Raw genomic sequence first — 18473 nt, 5'->3', positions numbered from 1 at the left:
CAGTTCAACAGTGTCCAAAGTAAGCAACATCATGTAAGATTCTTTAAGTATGAGAGGTCTGTGTTTTCTAAAATACGGAGTTAAAAGCCATTTAGTAAATCTCAAGTAAAATTTGCAGAAAAATAGGAAGTGCAGGTCATCTTGTGTGCTCACACCATCACAAGGACATGGAGTGAGGTCGGCACTATGTCGGTACCCCATAGGAAAAGACAACAGAAATTTCACAGTTCCTGCCTTAAACGGAACAATAGAGATCGCTCCCAGTTTGACATAGGGAGGGAAAGGTAGGGCGGCAGAATTTGCATGCAAAGACCATTTCCTATATATTTCATGACCCTTGATTTCTGGGATTCTCTTCCTATGCGACCATTTCTATAAAGTGCATAAAGTGCATTTTGTACCTCAACTTTGTCCTTTAGTTCAATTGTCATTGGGTCGGTGAACAAAGTACCTCTATCAATTTCATTAAGCGATTTAAAAACTTCTGTAAACCAAGGAATCTTCATGCCATGTTCACAGTTTAGGCAGTCCTTAATAATGTTTTGTGTAAGGACAGCGGCATCATTCCTCCAGAATCTAATCCAGAAGAGAGCTGGTCTAGCTCTGATAAAATCACTTATGTAGGGGAGGTTAAGTTCATTGTGACAAATAAAATCAGATGAAGAAATCGGTGCGCCCAGCACTTTTCTGCAAAAACGTTTTTTCTCTCTTTGAATACAGATGCTGCTATCCGACCCCCATACTTCTGCTCCATACGTAGCGACAGGTGAACACTGTAATTTAAAAATCTTTAAAATAGCCTTTGTGGCCCCAATTTTCTTTGGGCGAGGGAGACTCAGAACAGAATTGTTGGCTTTCGAGAACTTACTCGTGACGTGGGCCAAATGCCCACTCCACGAGCTGTTCGCAGCGAAAACCAACCCCAAATAAGGAAATTTAGGGATAGATTCTAATTTATCTGTGCCAATTCGAATTGTACTAAGTTTCCTTTTGCCCGGCCCACAGGACATAATAAAAGACTTTTTAAAATTTACCTTCAGGTCCAATCCCTCCATAAATTTTACAAAACTATGTACAAGCAGACGAAGAGCATTAGGAGTGCGTGCCATAAGCACCGCATCGTCTGCATATAAAAGCACAGGTAGGGGATTGCCTAAAATCATTGGGACATCAGGGGTGGCTTTTTTCAAACAATTAGACAGACCATTAATATAAATGATAAACAACAGGGGTGCTAAAACGCACCCCTGTCTCACCCCCCCTCCCTATCTCAATAGCTCCCGAGAGCTCTCCACCCATCCCAATACGTACCCGTGCTTTCAGGTCAGTATGGAGATAGGCTAAAAATCTAACGAGAGTGACATCAAGGACATTAAATGAGAGAATTGACCAAAGCTTGGATCTATTCACAAGATCAAAAGCGGATGAGAGATCCATAAAAGCTAGGTAGGCAGGAGATAAGCGAGCAATGCAATATTTATCAATTATCAATTTCAGATTTAAACATTGCTCCACTGTTCCTACCCCACTCCTGAACCCCATCTGACAAGGATCTAAAAAGTCAGTATCAGCCGCCCATTCCAATACCCTATTGTAAATTATACGTCCTTATACTTTTAAAGTATTATCCAGAAGGGAAATAGGACGATAATTTGCTGGATCTGATCTGTCTCCCTTTTTATAAATAGGGACAATGATACTGGTAGCCCAGGTGGCAGGCATGGCTACTTTTGGGAGACTATTAAAGATATTAAGGAGTATTGGTGTCCATAATTCGACATTATGTTTAATAATATCGATAGGAAGACCGTCTGGGCCGGGTGCCTTATTACCTAAACTCTCTTTTATGGCTTTCCTGACTTCATGATCCAAAATCTGTAAACCCTCCAATTGGCCTGAATTAGGGAGAGGATGCTCATCAGAGGGGGCTGCATAGATTTTGGAGAAATGGCTCTCCCATGCTGCACTTGTTATATTGCAGCTGATTTGTGTAAGCTCTTTGCCCATTTCCCTCGTTCTCCTGACAGCCGACCAAAATGGGCCGCTGCCACCCAAGTTGGCGCTAATTACCAACTTTTCCCAGTGGTCGGAGAGCAAGTTAGCCTTCCTTTCCGATATTTTATCTTTATAATTTTTCCTGGCAGCTTGAACAGCAACTTTGCACCTTGGTTTAGCGAGAGTACCTTTCTTAATTCTCTGTTGGCCAAGGAGCAAGATGAGTCAAACCACCGTGGCTCTTTACGTTCATTGGGAAGTGGGACTGACAGGAGGGTTTTAATGGTTTAGCATAAAACTTCAAAATCTGCAATCAATTTGTCATTATTTGCACTGGGGGACAAGCAAGATTTTAGCATATGTGGGTATATCTCCAAGACAGTATCTATAATGGCCCCACAATCAATTCCCCTCCATTTTAAGCGAAGGCTATCAATTGAGGGTGTAATATCCCTTGCCCCATTAAGATTCATAAAAATTGGACTAGGTACAAAATTTAAAATCACCAACAATGGATTGTGATCGCTAAAGGATGTTTGCACCACCGAAGTTTTAGCGATACAGTCTGTTAGCGGTGGTGATGTAAATACATAATCAATAATAGAACTACTATCCCTGCCATTAAACGTGGGGGCATAAGGGAGATTCATATTATACCCTACTCGCATGGCATCAGCAAGATCAAAATCGGATAGTATTCTGGTCAGTTCCAATCCCCTGCGATCATCAGAGTAAATAGAATCAGTAGATCCATAATTCTCTATGAGTTTCACATTGAAATCACCCCCTATTAGAATACCAGTCTTAGTATCTACTGATGAAAAACAATCAATCATGTCTAAAACCTTGGATAATGCCACAAAATCTTTGTTCGGTACACCATAAAAATCATTATTGTAAAAATTAATTAAATAAATCGTGGTCTTTGACTTTGGTTTATATTCAAGAATTTGAATATTAGGGTTAGCAGGGTTCTCGAGCTGTAGATCTCTAATTGTACCAACTGCCAGAATTCGAATCCCCATAAAAAGGCCACCCACTGCTCGACCGAAACTAGGTTTTGGTGACGTTAGGCTGAAGCAGTGGTAGCCATCAATGTACAGATTTCCAACAGCCCAAGTTTCTTGAAACATAAGTATGTCCACATCATTTATTAACTCAATCCACGCAGGGTCCGACAACTTGGATTCCAGTCCTGCAACTTTCCAGCTTAGTATTGATAAACCATAAATAGTTCCATGTTTATCAAATCTGCTCCCAGTATTCCCGTTGTTATGATGGACTGGTTCATAAGAAGTGGGCAACATACTGTCAGACAATGTAATTTCTGTAGAGCCATTCTGGTCCTGGCACACTGCAGTTGGAATTGTAAGTCCCTCTGAATGACAAGCTTCAACATGGCTACACATTTCATTATTGGCCAATGTACCCAGTCAATCCTGTTCATCTAAGTTGGTTAAATACTCAAACCGGTTGTGAGTAGGGATGTTATACATTGACCTGGCTTCAGTTATCGGTGTAAACTGATAAGGATCAGGGACTGGGTAGGGCCTATCTCTGTAATTGTATTGATGCATGATTGGAGCTTGAAAGTAATGCGGAGGGTTGGGAGTTGGAATTGACATTGAGGGTTGATGATGCCAGTTACGGCTGTTAATATGAGTGGCATTGGGATTCTGATTCTGAATAAAAAGTGGTGATTTAATCCTTGCTCCAAAATTCAAATCTTGAAAAGGAATTGTGGGGTAATTCACCGTGGCTTGTTCGGGGGGTATCAGGTGTCTGTAAAAGTATCCTAATGGAAGGAGTGTGGTGTTGAATTCCCAGGGCGAAGGTGACGGAGCGCTGGCAAGTGTTTTCTCTGCCCATTGAGGTCTTCTAAAACTTATGGTAACGCAGTCACCCTCAAACTTTTTTCTGAGTGGGCCTATCCAGCCCACTCGCTGGGTGTTAATAATCTCCCTTGCACCATCTATAGGGTAATTGCAGTTTGCAATTAACCAGTGTAAGGTTTTATTTTTAAGAGATGTGGGAGTTTCGTCCTGATCCTTCCTTAATTTGGTAACATTTACTAACACCAATACATATGCACCGCATTCCGGTGGAAGATTAATGCGAGCGGGAACTTGCCTAACTGTTTTTTGTGTAAGTTGGGCCGTGGTAGAACTACTTATGGGGTTTGCAGGTTGGCCTGTGGTAGTCCCATTTGGTGGTTTGGTGTTAGTATTAGTGTTGTGGTCCTTCCCTTTGTCTGAGGCTACATTGTTGGTATGCGGTGTAGTTGTTTGCTGACTAATGGTTGGACCATTTGATTTGACCAATGTAACAGATGGGACTTTGTGTGCATTATTTGTATTTATGGTTGGTGCTTGGGAGATATTAGATTTGGTGCCTACTGTTTTGATGGTACTAAGATTATTTGCACTCTTAACGGCACCTTCTTTCAAAAAATTCTTAATAGGGATACTCAGTTCAGCTATTTGTTTTTCTATCCGAGTAAGCCTACTTTCAATGGGAGATAAATAAATACTTAGTAATTCCCCCAACCATTCCAACATGCGGTCATGTGCAATATCAGTATTTTCATTAGTTGTATTATTGGTATCTGTTGTTCCACCCTGCTGATCCATAATTCTTTCATCCCCCTGAGTGATTTCCGTAGCCCTGCTCGCATTTTGGTTAAGGCCAGAATTGGTACTTTTCCCAGTCTTTCTTTTTGACTGACCGTATTTCCTAACCTTTGTAGATCGGGGCTTCGGTGCATATAATTTTTGTTTTTGAATGGCACCCTCACGTCTGCCTCTCAATTGCCTTGTGTTATCAACAGATATTGCTTCAGGAGTGGGATTAATAAGCAAATCTGGGGTTTTCTCTAGATCCATACTAATATCTGTGTCAGAATCTATCAAGGGAATAGAGGCAGAGAGATTTACTTCACTTGGGATGGTGTGGATATCAGCACATACGTTTAGTAAGGGTCTAATATTGTTGGGCATAGCCTGTGCAGGTGTAGTAGCAGCGGCAATAAGACCAAGGGAGGAACGTTTGGCGTGGGCCAGATCTTGTGAGACCCTACGTTCTAAAAGGGAAATGCCCTGGTTTATGGCGTCGTTGGCCTTAGTTATAAAGTTGTCAATAGGGCCAATTACTGATCTGCCCCCTGCAGCAGCAGTTTTACTACGACTGCCCCTTGGAGACATAATGGAAGTAGCATACACTAGTCCAAACACAATGTAGGCTACAGTCTATTCCAACAAAACAGTGAAAACAGGGCAAATGCAAAACAACAATGTGCTAGAATGGAAAGTGGATTACCAAACGATACACGGGGCAACATAGTTGAAATCAGCAAGCAGATATTCCCAACCACAATAAGCAACAATGTTGGCAGTATCAGCAGTCCTTAAAATGAGAGTGACGGCTCAGACATATATGCCAGGATTAGAAAAGTACCTTATGGTGGAAACGTTAGGGAGGTGGCCCCGTCCCGTCCTCCACGCTCCGGTGGGGGGAAGCATTCAATCTTTTCTGGCAGAGTGGAGAAAAATTACTCAGGACAAGTGGGTGCTGAATATTGTTTGCAATGGATACAGTCTTCGGTTCACCTGCCCGCCTCCATCGATCCCTCCGGTCAGCTCACAGTATCAACTGCGCGAGCTCCAGGCGGAGGCCGATGTCCTCTTGAGGAAAAGGGCCATAGAAGACGTGCCTCTGTCTCAGAGAGGAAGAGGTCTGTACTCCCGATTCTTTCTGGTCCGAAAAAAGGACAAGAACGAGTTCAGGCCCATTCTGGATTTGCGACAGGCAAACAAGTGGATTCGCAGAGAAAAGTTCCGCATGCTGTCGTTGCATCAGATTTATCCTCAGCTGCAACGGGGAGATTGGCTGTGTGCCATAGACCTACAGGATGCTTACTTCCATGTGCCCATTGCACACAAAGACCGGAAGTTCCTGCGATTCCAAGTCGGCGCCAATCACTATCAATACACAGTGTTGCCGTTCGGACTGAAGTCTGCACCCAGAACATTCTCGAAGTGCATGGCGGTGGTGGCCGCACACCTGCGGAAGAACAAGGTGTTTGTCTACCCGTACCTGGACGATTGGTTGATCAAGGCCTCCTCCTTCTCGGAAGCTCAAGCGCACTTCCAGAAGACGTGCGTTCTCTTGAACAAGCTGGGGTTGCACATCAACATGTCCAAGTCTGTCCCGACTCCGGTCCAGTGCATACAGTACTTGGGAGCATCAATCGATACGCTGTCAGCAAGCGTGTCTCCTTCGGAGGAGCGACGGCGATCGATCCTTCGGAAGGCTCAGGCTCTTATGACCGCTCCATCTACAACAGTGAGGACGGTGTCTTCTCTACTGGGGTCGATGGCCTCTTGTATCTTCCTCACTCCCCATGCAAGACTTCACATGAGACCTCTGCAGGAGTGCTTGGAGGACCAGTGGGGCCAGAGGAGAGGATCTTGGGACGACAAGATACGACTGCCTCTGCATGCTCTTCAGTCTCTGAAGTGGTGGTGTTCAGCGGAGAATCTCCTCAGAGGGGTTCCCTTCCACAAGGACATTCCTGCTCAGACGATCGTGACGGATGCTTCTCTCCACGGCTGGGGAGCGCATTCGGGAGACTTACAGATTCAAGGTGCGTGGTCTCCGATGGAGTCCACTTATCACATCAATTTCCTGGAACTCAGGGCTGTTCACTTGGCGCTGAAGGCCTTTCATCCGTCCTTCCGGACCAACTCTCTGCTTGTACAGACGAACAATACTACCACGATGTATTACCTCAACAAGCAAGGGGGGTCGAGATCGCGCACCCTGTCTCGGGAGGCGCAGACGATCTGGCATTGGCTTCTGGCAAGAGGATTGACGATAACGGCCACCCATCTGCCAGGTGTGCAAAATGTTCAGGCGGACGCACTGAGCAGACTGATTCAGGAAAACTACGAATGGGTCATAAACGACGACGTGCTAGGAGAAGTTTTCGAAAGGTGGGGGACTCCAGACGTAGATCTGTTCGCCACCGCAGAAAACAGCAAATGCCGAGACTTCGCCTCCAGGTACTACCAGCAAGGGACGCTGGGGAATGCACTCTGGATCAACTGGTCGAACAGCTTTGTGTACGCTTTTCCACCCATTCCCCTGATTCCAGCGGTGCTGATCAAGCTGTCCCAATCCAGGGCGCGGATGATCCTGATTGCCCCGGAATGGCCCAGGCAGTGGTGGTTCACGGACCTTCTACACCGGTCTCTTCTTCCGCACATACGGCTGCCGTGCAGGCCGGACCTTCTCACGAAGTTCGGGGGGCAGATGTTGCACCCGAACCTCTCCTCTTTGAGTTTGGCGGCATGGCTCCTGAGATAGTGCAATATGGCCATTTGAATCTCCCAGACGATTGCATGGACATTCTGAAGGAGGCTAAGCGGCCTTCCACTAGGACTTCCTAGCTTACAAGTGGAAGAGGTTCTGTATCTGGTGCAAGTCTAAGAACTATGACCCTACGACATGCAAGGAAGACGTCATCCTTCCTTATCTTCTACATTTGGCGCAGTCTGGCCTTAACGTTCATTCCATTAAGGTTCATCTCGCTGCCTTGACTGCCTATAGGAAATGCCCTTCACAGACTTCCTTCTTCCAGATCCCTGTGGTCAAAGATTTCTTGGAAGGCTTGAAAAAAATATTCCCTCCTGTCAGGCTTCCTTCGCCTTCATGGGATTTGAATGTGGTGCTGTCCAGATTGATGAAGGAGCCTTTTGAGCCTATTCATAAGGCTTCGTTGTAGCACCTGTCCTGGAAGGCAGCGTTCCTCGTGGCCATCACATCGGCCCGCAGGGTGAGTGAAATTCAGGCGTTGTGTTGCCAAGACCTTATACTGTATTTCATGCTGCTAAGGTTGTTATGCGTACTCACCCTAAATTTCTTCCCAAGGTTATTTCTGATTTTCATATCAACCAGACTATAACTTTGCCTAAGTTTTTTCAGAATCCTTCATCTCCAGCGGAAAGGTCTTTACATTCCCTGGATGTCAGGAGGGTGTTGAAATTTTATCTGGATAAAACCAAGGATATTCGTAGGTCAGACCAATTATGGATCTGTCAGGACGGGTTTTGCTACCTCTAAGCAGTCCATCTCCAGGTGGATTGTGTCCTGCATACAGCTGTGTTACCAAAAAGCTAATAAGACCTTAGGGGGTAAGCCTAAGGCTCATTCCACCAGGGGTAAAGCTGCCACGACGGCTTTACTCCGTAATGTTCCGATTGCAGAGATCTGCAAGGCGGCCACTTGGAAGTCGGTTCATACCTTTGCTAAGCATTACTGCCTGGACACTGATGCCAGGGCAGACGCTCAGGTTGGGCAGGCTTCGCTGCGGAATTTATTCGCACTATAGTGGTAGTTTCTGTTTCTCCACTGCCGCTTTGGTGTGGGGATGGGCTTGCCATTCTATTCACTAGATTATGACTATACACAGAGATCCCCTACTACAGAAGGAGTAGTTTCTGTCCTGTAACTCCAGTTCTGTAGTAGGGGTATCTCTGTTATAGTCATAAGCGCCCTCCCGCCTCCCCGGTGGAGAATTCTTCATGTAAACAATGCTTAAGGTCTGGCGTTTTTTACGCCTTCAAAAAGAACCTAAAGTAAGTTGGACCTGCTATGCATTCTGGGATACTGGGAGAAGCTTCTGGAAGGTTTCCTTAAAGGCACAGTATCCTGTTTAAGCCACATAATGGCAGCCTATGGGGCTTGTCTGTCCAGGTTCTCCTCTCTATCATTCCTGAGGGATCTTGCTGGTGAAGCAAGGGAAATCTGTACAGGCTTTGCTGTTTTTGTGGATTTTATGGTGGAATTTCTAGTTGAAGTACTGGACAGTGTAGCCTTTTTAGGCTGCATTATCTGTCTTTAAATTCTCTCTTAAGTGTCCATGCATTTCTGCATTTTTTGACACTGTAAGAGATTATTTTTGATTGCTCCGGGGTCCACGCACATGGGCGGGACTATTCACTAGATTATGACTATAACAGAGATACCCCTACTACAGAACTGGAGTTACAGGACAGAAACTACTCCTTCTAGCAGAACTCAAGCACATACTCCTTGGTATCTCCCGGATGTAGATGTCCTGAGAGCCCAACTTCTCTTTTGCAATTCTAGTCTGGTAGTGGCAAAAAAGATTTGGACAAATACTGGGAAGCATCTGAGACATCTACCCTCGTTGATTCGAGCAGGGGGGTGGATCTCTACATGGCCCAATAAAAATTCATGTATAAAGCTAGAGGTTGTCCAAAAGAATACGCTGAGATTTCGAGTCCCTGATGCAAATATTATAGAGTGGATACGATTGACGATGGTCATGTGTTTTCGCCGGAATGATTCTTATGTTTTCCAAGTCACTCAGTGTATGATTGTATGTAACTCGCTATATGTTATACTGTCCAATGAGAGAGATATATGTACTATGCTGTTGTTTGTGTTTCAGGATAATTTGCAACTATATGAGATTGTTGTGCGTGCCTCTTTGTACACCTTTTTTTATATAGTTTGAAAAAAATATATTAATAAAAAAAAAAATAGTTATCAGTGAGGCAAAATCTTCAAATTTCTTTCAAGCTCCGGCACCAGTGGACATCTTCGATGAAGGCCCTGATGTCCCGGTCTAGATCTGCTATACATTTTTCTAAGAATCTGTTTAACCCTCTCGCTGCTAAGCCTTTTCCCCCTCTGTGCTATGCCTTTTTTTGTGGTTTTTCGGGGTACCTTGCGCTTAGGCTATTTGGGGTAGTTTGCGCTTAGGCTATTTGGGGTCGTTTGCGCTTAGGCCCCTGTAACTTTTGTCCACCTAAGGTATTCATGCTAAATTTGCGTCCTTTTCTTCCAACATCCTGAAGATTTTAAAGGTAGACAGGGTTTGTGGATTCAAAAGAATGGGAAATGGGGTTTACAGCACAATTGCACTTATCCTATATAATACCCTATTTATTGTGTGGTGACACGGATCGGAGATTCCTTTCTCTAGATCTCCTAAGACAAGAAACTTGTTCTAGCAAACAATTTTTTAGCAATTGATCCAGCACACACGTCAGTATTTTAGAAATCTGTTGCACTAATGATCATTCAACACAAGTCAAAAAATATTAAATGAGTTGGGTAGCAGAGTCTTCAGATGTTTTTTTTAAAGTTTTAATCTTTATTCATTTCTTCAATCCAGTAGCCAACGCGTTTCGTCCTCCACGGACTTCTTCAGGGCTATTGGAGTGAGCTCTTCTCAAATTTGGTCAAGTAACTGTAATTCCATCCAGAGTAGACTCCAGGTTAAAATCAGATTTATTCATTTATTTTGTGAAGAGACATTCCAATTTCATTAGGTTTTGTATGGTAAGGGTCAGATAGCCCAATAGTAACAATTTGTGAATATGGATCAGGCCGGCTCCATCGCGTGGCGTCTTCTCGTCAGTGAATCTTGCGCTCCCCGCAGGATATGTTATCGAGACACTAAATAGGGATTCCAGAGGCGGTGGTATTGCAGTAATTTATAAATCTCAATACCCTTGCTCCTTCATTAAGGAGGATCTATGTGGTAGTGAATCTGCCCGCTTTAAGATTGCTATTAGTGCACAGTTCACACTCTCAGGACTGTATATCCACCGCCCACCGGGGCCTGCCTCGAGGCTCATTGAGGCTTTGCTAGAAGCAGCCAACTCGCTAGTGGTGGGATCTGCCAACTTCACTATTCTGGGTGATTTGAATCTCCCATTTCGATCGGATCCAGGAACCAACTATCCGTAACCTGTTGGCAGACCTGGCCGCCCTCCAGCTAGATCTACTGATTAATGATGCCACGCATCTGGCCGGCCATATTTTGGACCCAGTGCTCTCGAATATTCCACAAGCGAAAGTAGATGTGCCTAAGCCTATGGGCTGGACTGACCACTTCCTGGTCAAAGTTAGTATGGAGATCCCTGAGCCTTTCCCGAGGGAGGAGGTGAACAGGGTCCTAAAAAGGCCCTGGCATAAACTCAAACTGAAGGATTTCCATGCCTTCCTAGGGACGTTCTCCCTGGAAGACTTAGCTGATCCGGAGGTGGCGTACACTGTCTTTTGTGACTGGATCGTGAGAGGTCTGGACGCTCTCATTCCAGTCAAATGGACTAAGGGGCATAGGTCCATCTCTAATCCATGGTACGATGAGGCTCTGAGAGCTTTGAGGAAGCCATATAAGAGAGCCGAGCCGACTTGGAGAAGGGATTATAAAGAGGGAGATAAAGTAATCTATCTGGAAAAAATGAAGATGTATCATAAATCGACTTGCTCTGCGCGTGCGACCTTCTATGCAGAGGAAATAAAAACCAGTTCTAACCCCACTAAATGCATTTTTAAAATTGTGCAAGGGCTAAAAAAACTCCAGATGCAGGATATCTAATCTATCCTCCGCACAGCAATGTGAAGAACTAGCCATCTTTTTTGTCGAAAAGGTGAAAAAAATCTATAAGACCTTTCCGCAGCACCTTCCTGGTCCACATGATTTTGCTGATATCAGGCCTGGTGGTACCACTTTAGCATCTATTCCAGAGATCTCTGGAGAAGAGCTAGCTAAACTATGCAGGAAAGTGAAAGCGGGCACTCCATTGGACCCTATGAGGCCGGCGCAATTTATGGAGTCCCGGGCGCACTTTCAACAGCCGATCGGTGCCATACTTAACCTGTCCTTTTCCACAGCCATAGTCCCTAAGGCCTGAAAACAGGCACAGGTTACCCCCATCATCAAGAAGCCCTCACTGGATCCGTCCAAAACCGAAAAGTTTAGGACAATCTCCCTCCTCCCGTGGGTGGCCAAGATTGCTGGGGCTCATGTGAATAATGTCCTTTCTCAGTACATGAGCCAAAATGATCTTCTGGATCCGTCGCAAAACGGGTTCAGGCCTGGCCATAGCACTGAGTCCGCCCTTCTTGCCTCTACTGAACACTTAAGGTTGATCCTCGATGCCGGTCAGAGTGCAGCGCTGATCCTGTTAGATCTCAGCACTGCCTTTGACACGGTCTCGCATGAGATTCTTCTGTACCGACTGGAGGCGGTAGGGATCACGGGATCTGCCTTACAGTGGTTTCGATCCTTCCTAGAGGACAGATCTTTTCGGGTTTCGGCACCGCCATACATCTCTGTCTCACTCTATCGGCCAGGGGGTTCCGCAAGGCTCCGCACTTAGTCCATCTTTGTTCAATCTGTATGTGCAACCCCTGGCCGCTGTGGCAAAAGAGTGAGACCTAGCGCTGGTGTCATATGTGGATGATACCCAGCTGGTTATCACCCTAGCTGAAGGGCCATCTGATTTAGCTATGAAGTTCAGAGATGATATGGCAGCGGTCGCCCAGTGAATGGCAGATAATTGTCTACAGCTCAATGCTAGCAAAACAGAGGTTTTGCTGTTAGGAAAAAACACTGCCCTCTGGAATGAGCATTAATGGCCGGCATCGCTGGGCACGATACCAACACCCAAGCCCCTAGTTAAGAACTTGGAAGTATGGATGGACTCCTCACTTAGCTTTCAGACCCACACAAAGAGAGTGGCAGCTACTTGTGTGGGCCTGTTGAGAGGCCTAAAACCAATCCTGAAGTACTTTGAGCCAACAGTTCGCCAGCTCATTGTTTAAGCCATGATCATCTCTCGCTTGGACTATGCTAGCGTGCTGCTTCTGGGTGCGAATAAAGCCGAGATCTTGCGACTCCAACGGGTCCAAAATCTGGCAGCGAGAACTCTGATTGGGCTCCCTCGCAGATGTTCTGTCAGAGCAACAATTTGAAGACTACATTGACTCCCGATTGCTTCTCTGATTAAATTCAAAGCCCTCGTCATGGCATTTAAAATCCTTAAAACCGGGAGGCCGGTTTCACTGCGCCCACTGTTGACCTGGTACCTTCCCCGCCGTAGCTTGCGCTTGTTGGGGCAACACCTGGTGATGGTACCACGAATCAAACTATGCGTATGGGAGGTTGCTCCTTCTGGGTGTTAGCGGCTAAATTGTGGAACTCCTTGCCGGTCCACATTCGTGGAATGGAAAACCTGTTGGCTTTTCGGAAAGCCATTAAAACCATCCTTTCCTCACTTTCATAGACTCCCGTTTTTGTCTGGCTATCCTTGAGTACCTGTTTCTTGATCTAGCAGCGCCGGGACGCCTCTTTGCTGGGGCAGCTGTTGCGCTTTACCAAACCCCTAACATAACATAACTTCAGATGCACCCCTTACAAGAATGCCTAGCTCGACAGTGGAACCAGGCTCAGGGACAACTTACAGATCTGGTGTTGGTCGACAGCCGTACACATCGCTCTCTGCAGTGGTGGAACATACAAACCTGTCCAAAAAACGGCCGTTCCTAGAGCCAGTTCCACAGATAGTGCTAACAGCAGACACATCACTCACCGGCTGTGGAGCCCATCTCCTAAACCACACAATTCAACGCAAATGGACCACTCAACAGAAGGTGCTCCACATAAATCACCTAGAACTACTGGCAATATTTCTAGCATTAAAATCATTCCAAGTACATCTACAGCACAAGACTGTTCTAGTCCGGACGGACACATGACAGCCATGTATTACATTCCGCAACAAGGAGGCACACATTCCTTGCAGCTGTCCCACCTCCCACAAAAATTTGGGAGATGGGCCATTCCACAAAACATATACCTTCTTGCAGAACATCTTCCAGGAGTTCACAATCAGATTGCGGATCTGCTATGTCGACAGACACAGCATATTCACGAATGGGAACTTCATCCCCAAGTTCTTCAACCATTTTTCTAAATGTGGGGTCAACCAGTCATAGATCTGTTCGCCACACACGCAAATACAAAATGCCCAACCTTCGCCGCCAGGTTTCCACACCCAATGTCAAAAGGCAATGCTATATGGATGAACTTGTCAGGCAGATTTGCGTACGCTTTTTCGCCACTCCCACGGTTTCCCCTAGTAGTACACAAGCTCAGACAACAGTCTCTCAAGATGATCCTGGTGGCTCTCACATGGGCACCCCAACCATAGTTCGTAACACTACTAGAACTCTCAGTAGTTTCACCCAAAAACTATGCCTCTCCCCAACATTGCTAACGCAGAACCATGGAGACATAAGGCACCCCGATCATGGTCAACTGAATCTAGCCATCTGGCTCCTGAAGTCCTAGAGTTTGGTTACCTTAACCTACCCACGGAATGTATGAACATCATTAAAGAAGCCAGACGCCCTACTATTAGAGCTTGCTGTGCAGTAAAATGGAAAAGATTTGTCATCTACTGCAATAACTATAATGTTGATGCACTGGATGCTTCAATCCAGGGCATCATTTGCTATTTGTTACATTTACAAAGATGTTATCTAGCACGTTCATCCATACGGTTACATCTAGCCGCACTTGTTGCTTATTTACAAAACAGACAACACTTGTCATTGTCTAGAGTACCTGCAATTTATTTATTTATTTATTTAACATTTATAAAGCGCCTGGTTACGCCATCTGGCGTGTCCCCTCGATAGCGGATATCTAATTTCTAATTCAATTAAAGCATTTATGGAAGGCCTTAAAATAATAATTCCTCCCATACTACCACCCTTTCCGGTGTGGAATTTGTGTAAATTTTGTTTATTGCGCTGCACATTCAATTTGAGGAATTTAAACATTGTTCTTACCAGGCTCATTGGTCCCCCATTTGAACCTCTACATAAATGGCAACTTCAGTTCCTCAATGGAAAGTACCTTTCCTTGTCGCAATTACCTCTCTTAGAAGGGTAAAAGAGATCCAGGCTTTAACCATACAAGAACCATTCTTACAAATACATCCTCATAAAGTGGTTCTCAGAACAAATCCAAAATTCCTTCCCATAGTCCTCTCTGCTTTTCATCTTAACCAATCAGTTGAGTTACCAGTGTTTTTTCAAAACCCAGACTATGTGGCAGAGAGAGCTCTTCACACACTAGACTTCAAAAGAGCCCTGGCTTATTACATTGACAGAACTAAGCCCTTTCGAAAAACAAAACAACTGTTTGTAGCCTACTCCCCACCTCATAAAGGTAACCCAATCTCCAAAGCTGGGATCGCAAGGTGGATAGTAAAATGCATTTAAATATGCTACCAAAAGGCTAAACGCTCAGTAACAATTCCCCCTAGAGCACATTCAACACGCAAACTAGGGGCATCCATGGCATTCTTAGGGAACATTCCCTTAGATGACGTGTAAAGCAGCAACAAGGTCTACACCACACACCTTCACCAAACACTATTGTGTTGATGTGCAGGCTAAGCGACAAGCTTCTGTAGGCCAGGCTATTCTTAACACACTTTTCCAAACTACTGCAACACATACAGGTGACCACCGCTAGAGGAGACACTGCTGTACAGTCTATGCATAAGTGTACAATCTGCAGCTCATATGCCTCTAACGGAAAATGCTATTTACCTGTATGCATCTATTCTTGGCATGTAGAGCTGCAGAGTTGTACACGCCCACCCGCCCTGCCGGGACCTGTATCTGTTCCAGTTTTTCTTCATTAGATACACTTACAAGAACATCTATTCTATTTCATATTAACTCCATCATTTCCCTTCATGATGAAAAACAATCTCATGCGCACTATCGTCCAAGGGAGGAGTCGCCTATCACGACTCTTACAAGACAACAACAAAGTGCAAGCATCCAAGCCCAACACCAGATGGTGATCTATGCATAAGTGTACAACTCTGCAGCTATACATGCCAAGAACAGATGCATACTGGTAAGTAGTATTTTCCTTTCTACAGTTTTGGCCTTTTACTGGAACATCGCCTGGTGTTATTGAATCTTTTCATTTCAGCATTCCTGCTGCTTAGATTATGTATGTGTTTACTTTCTTCTGCAGATTACCTATCGACTGAGACATCTTCTCCGTGCACGGTGTGATGCCACGCCTATCACAAGCTCAATTCAGTTTCAGTGTGACGCCAGCTCATGGGCACAGCATATCTTTCATCTAGGTAGGCTACTACTATATTTTCATTAGTAGTCCAGTACTAACCTTATTGCTTACTTTGTTTCATATGTAGTGTTTCACAGTAGAGCGAGCAAACAATAAATACTCTGCTTCACTGCAATTTACTCAGCAGTGCTTTTTGAGTCAATAAAGAAGAATGTAATGCTTGCAGACATTAGATGTTTTAAAGCTTTCACCCAGTGAGTTAAAGTTAACCTTCTGCAGTGGAAATAAATGTACATTACTTGCAAGAGAAACTGCTCTGTTTAAACTGTTTTAAAAGACTGTTGCACTTTTTTTTTTCAAACATATTTTTATTGAATTTTTTTTTTCCCCAAAACCTTTATTGCACTTTGGATATTACACAGCGGATCGCCTACAACCCTACGGGCCAGCCGCTAATACGTGTACATTAGACATGGCATAACTTTGCAATGTACCAAAGAAATCAACAGTGCTTGCAAGTGTCCAGTAGAGCATACTGCAAATTAAAAGTGCATTTGAGATAGCATTGTAAACATTAGAGGAGGTTTTGATGGCATTTTATCTTTTTTAAAAAACAACAAACTCTAAACCTAAAACAGTAGGAATGATAATACGGTCAGATATGGGTCAATAATTCAGATAAGCGCCTCTTGGGAGAGGCCTACTCCCATTCCTCGCCCCAGTGTGTTAGTGCCCCTGCCCACTTTATGCTCACATCCACCCTTGCCCCTCAGTCAGCCGTTCAAAGGAAGGGACGCGTGTAATAGCCCCGGTCGCTCCCCTGCCCAACCACTTCTACCAGGTTCACCCCTCCTCCCCCTCCTCGTCAGAGTCCTCCTGTTCATCCTCCACTAAGGGATCACAAATGTTACCCCTATACCCATTCCATTACAACCACACTTTGTTCCATTTCCCTGCCCAGGCTCGGCTGGAATAGACCGCCCTCTCGGTCACCATCACCGTATCCATATGCAGACACCATTGGGACTTGGACGGGAGGTCTGCCACACCCCATCGCTGCGCTATGTCTCGCTTTGCCATCATCAACCCCACCGTGACCCAGAGTTGTTCATATCTGGACAGGTCAGTGGGCTCCCAAATGTAAAGCACCTCCGCGGGTCGGGCAGTAGGGACCGATTCAATGTTTGGGAAATCGTACGGAGTATTTGCTTCCAATAGTCCTGTATCTTGGGGAACTCCCATATGATGTGAAAAAACGTGCCCTCCTCCCCACACCCGCGAAGGCAGTACGGATGGGGCGTCCTGTGAATGCGGTGTAGCATGGTCCTCGTGTAGTAAACCCTGTGTAGGATCTTGAACTGCACTAGGCGCATACGCGATGAGATGCCGTTGGGTACAGATCATAGATACTTATAGTCATTTGGAATAGGAACTGGTAAGTTATCATATAAGTAAGTCCTTTTTGTACTCGGCGGGAGCATAGTCAGTCCAATGGTGGTTGGGAGAGAAATGAGATATAGTAAATATCAGAGTTCTCAGTGTCTTTGTCGTCTTCTGTTGGCACTGTTAAGCACCTGGATTACAATTCGTTCTGTCAACAGGAATGTTCATGTGGATTGAGTCGTTGGAGGTCTGCGGGCGGGAGTGCATCTTTGTTTTGTTTCGCCAGACCTCTTGAGAAATGCGTTACAGTTTTGGAGCAGGTGCATTTTCTTCCGTAACCCAGAGCATAGTTATTAGGAGGCAGAAAAAGGATTGTGATGAAAAGTGCAATTGTCTTTGAGTTGTGGGGTCTGTTTGTTTCTTGAGTCTCTGTGGTGGGTATTTCCTGTTGCTTCCATCATCATCGAGGCGTTCAGCAGCGGGTAGAACCACATACTTTGTTCATCTTCTCTTTAGGGGCGACCCTTGGTGGAGTTCTAGGTCACCGTTCTGAGATTAACATAGTTCGTGGTCTACTTAGTCGGAGCTCCCTCCCTTTTGACGCAGGGAATACCCTTCTCTGGATAGCTCAGTAGGATTTGGAGGAACTTGGAAGTTCAGGTGGAAAGGTGTGTGTGTGAACAGTCCTTATGGTAGGTCGGAGGAGGAGGGGATGGAGCAGGGCCAAGTCGGGAACAGATCAGGGGGACGGAGAATTTGAGACAGGCGGGTCCATAACCAGGTTCAGAGAGCGGGGACTTTTTTTGGCACACGTCGATCATAGAGCAGGGGCTTCAGGTCAGCCCTTTCCTTAGCTTTGTCTGAAACAGTGCCTCATCCTGCGACTCCTTACTGCTGTGGTCTCGCCTTGGCCTCCGTCGCTGAGGTTCCACGATCCGCAGTCAGGCCGCGTGCTCCCACATCCGGTCTCTTTCTCCTCCGACAGTGGTACCCTTAAATGAGTTCGAAAAGACAGTCTTTAGAGATTTTGCAGAAGAAGGTAATTACATAAACCTATTTCTCTCCCAACACCAAGCAACTGGGGTAAACATCCGCTACATTGAGGTTTGCAGCCAACGTATAAACAATTGATGATGGGTTTGCTGGATTTCCTACA

General features: G+C 45.3%; 1 protein-coding gene across 1 annotated transcript in view; it reads left to right on the top strand.

Annotated features, from left to right (window-relative positions):
• The window catches only part of TRIM24 (tripartite motif containing 24), a 1193545-nt gene that overhangs the window by 390667 nt on the left and 784405 nt on the right, over positions 1-18473 (top strand). Inside the window, exon 8 of the mRNA XM_086952962.1 lies at positions 15878-15992. Within this exon, the coding sequence (XP_086809088.1) occupies positions 15878-15992 (115 nt within the window). The remainder of the gene's footprint in view (positions 1-15877; positions 15993-18473) is intronic.

The sequence above is a fragment of the Lissotriton vulgaris genome, chromosome 1_2 (genome assembly GCF_964263255.1).
Source record: "Lissotriton vulgaris chromosome 1_2, aLisVul1.2, whole genome shotgun sequence".
Classification (NCBI taxonomy): Eukaryota; Metazoa; Chordata; class Amphibia; order Caudata; family Salamandridae; genus Lissotriton; species Lissotriton vulgaris.
This window is presented reverse-complemented; position numbering and strand designations above follow the sequence as displayed.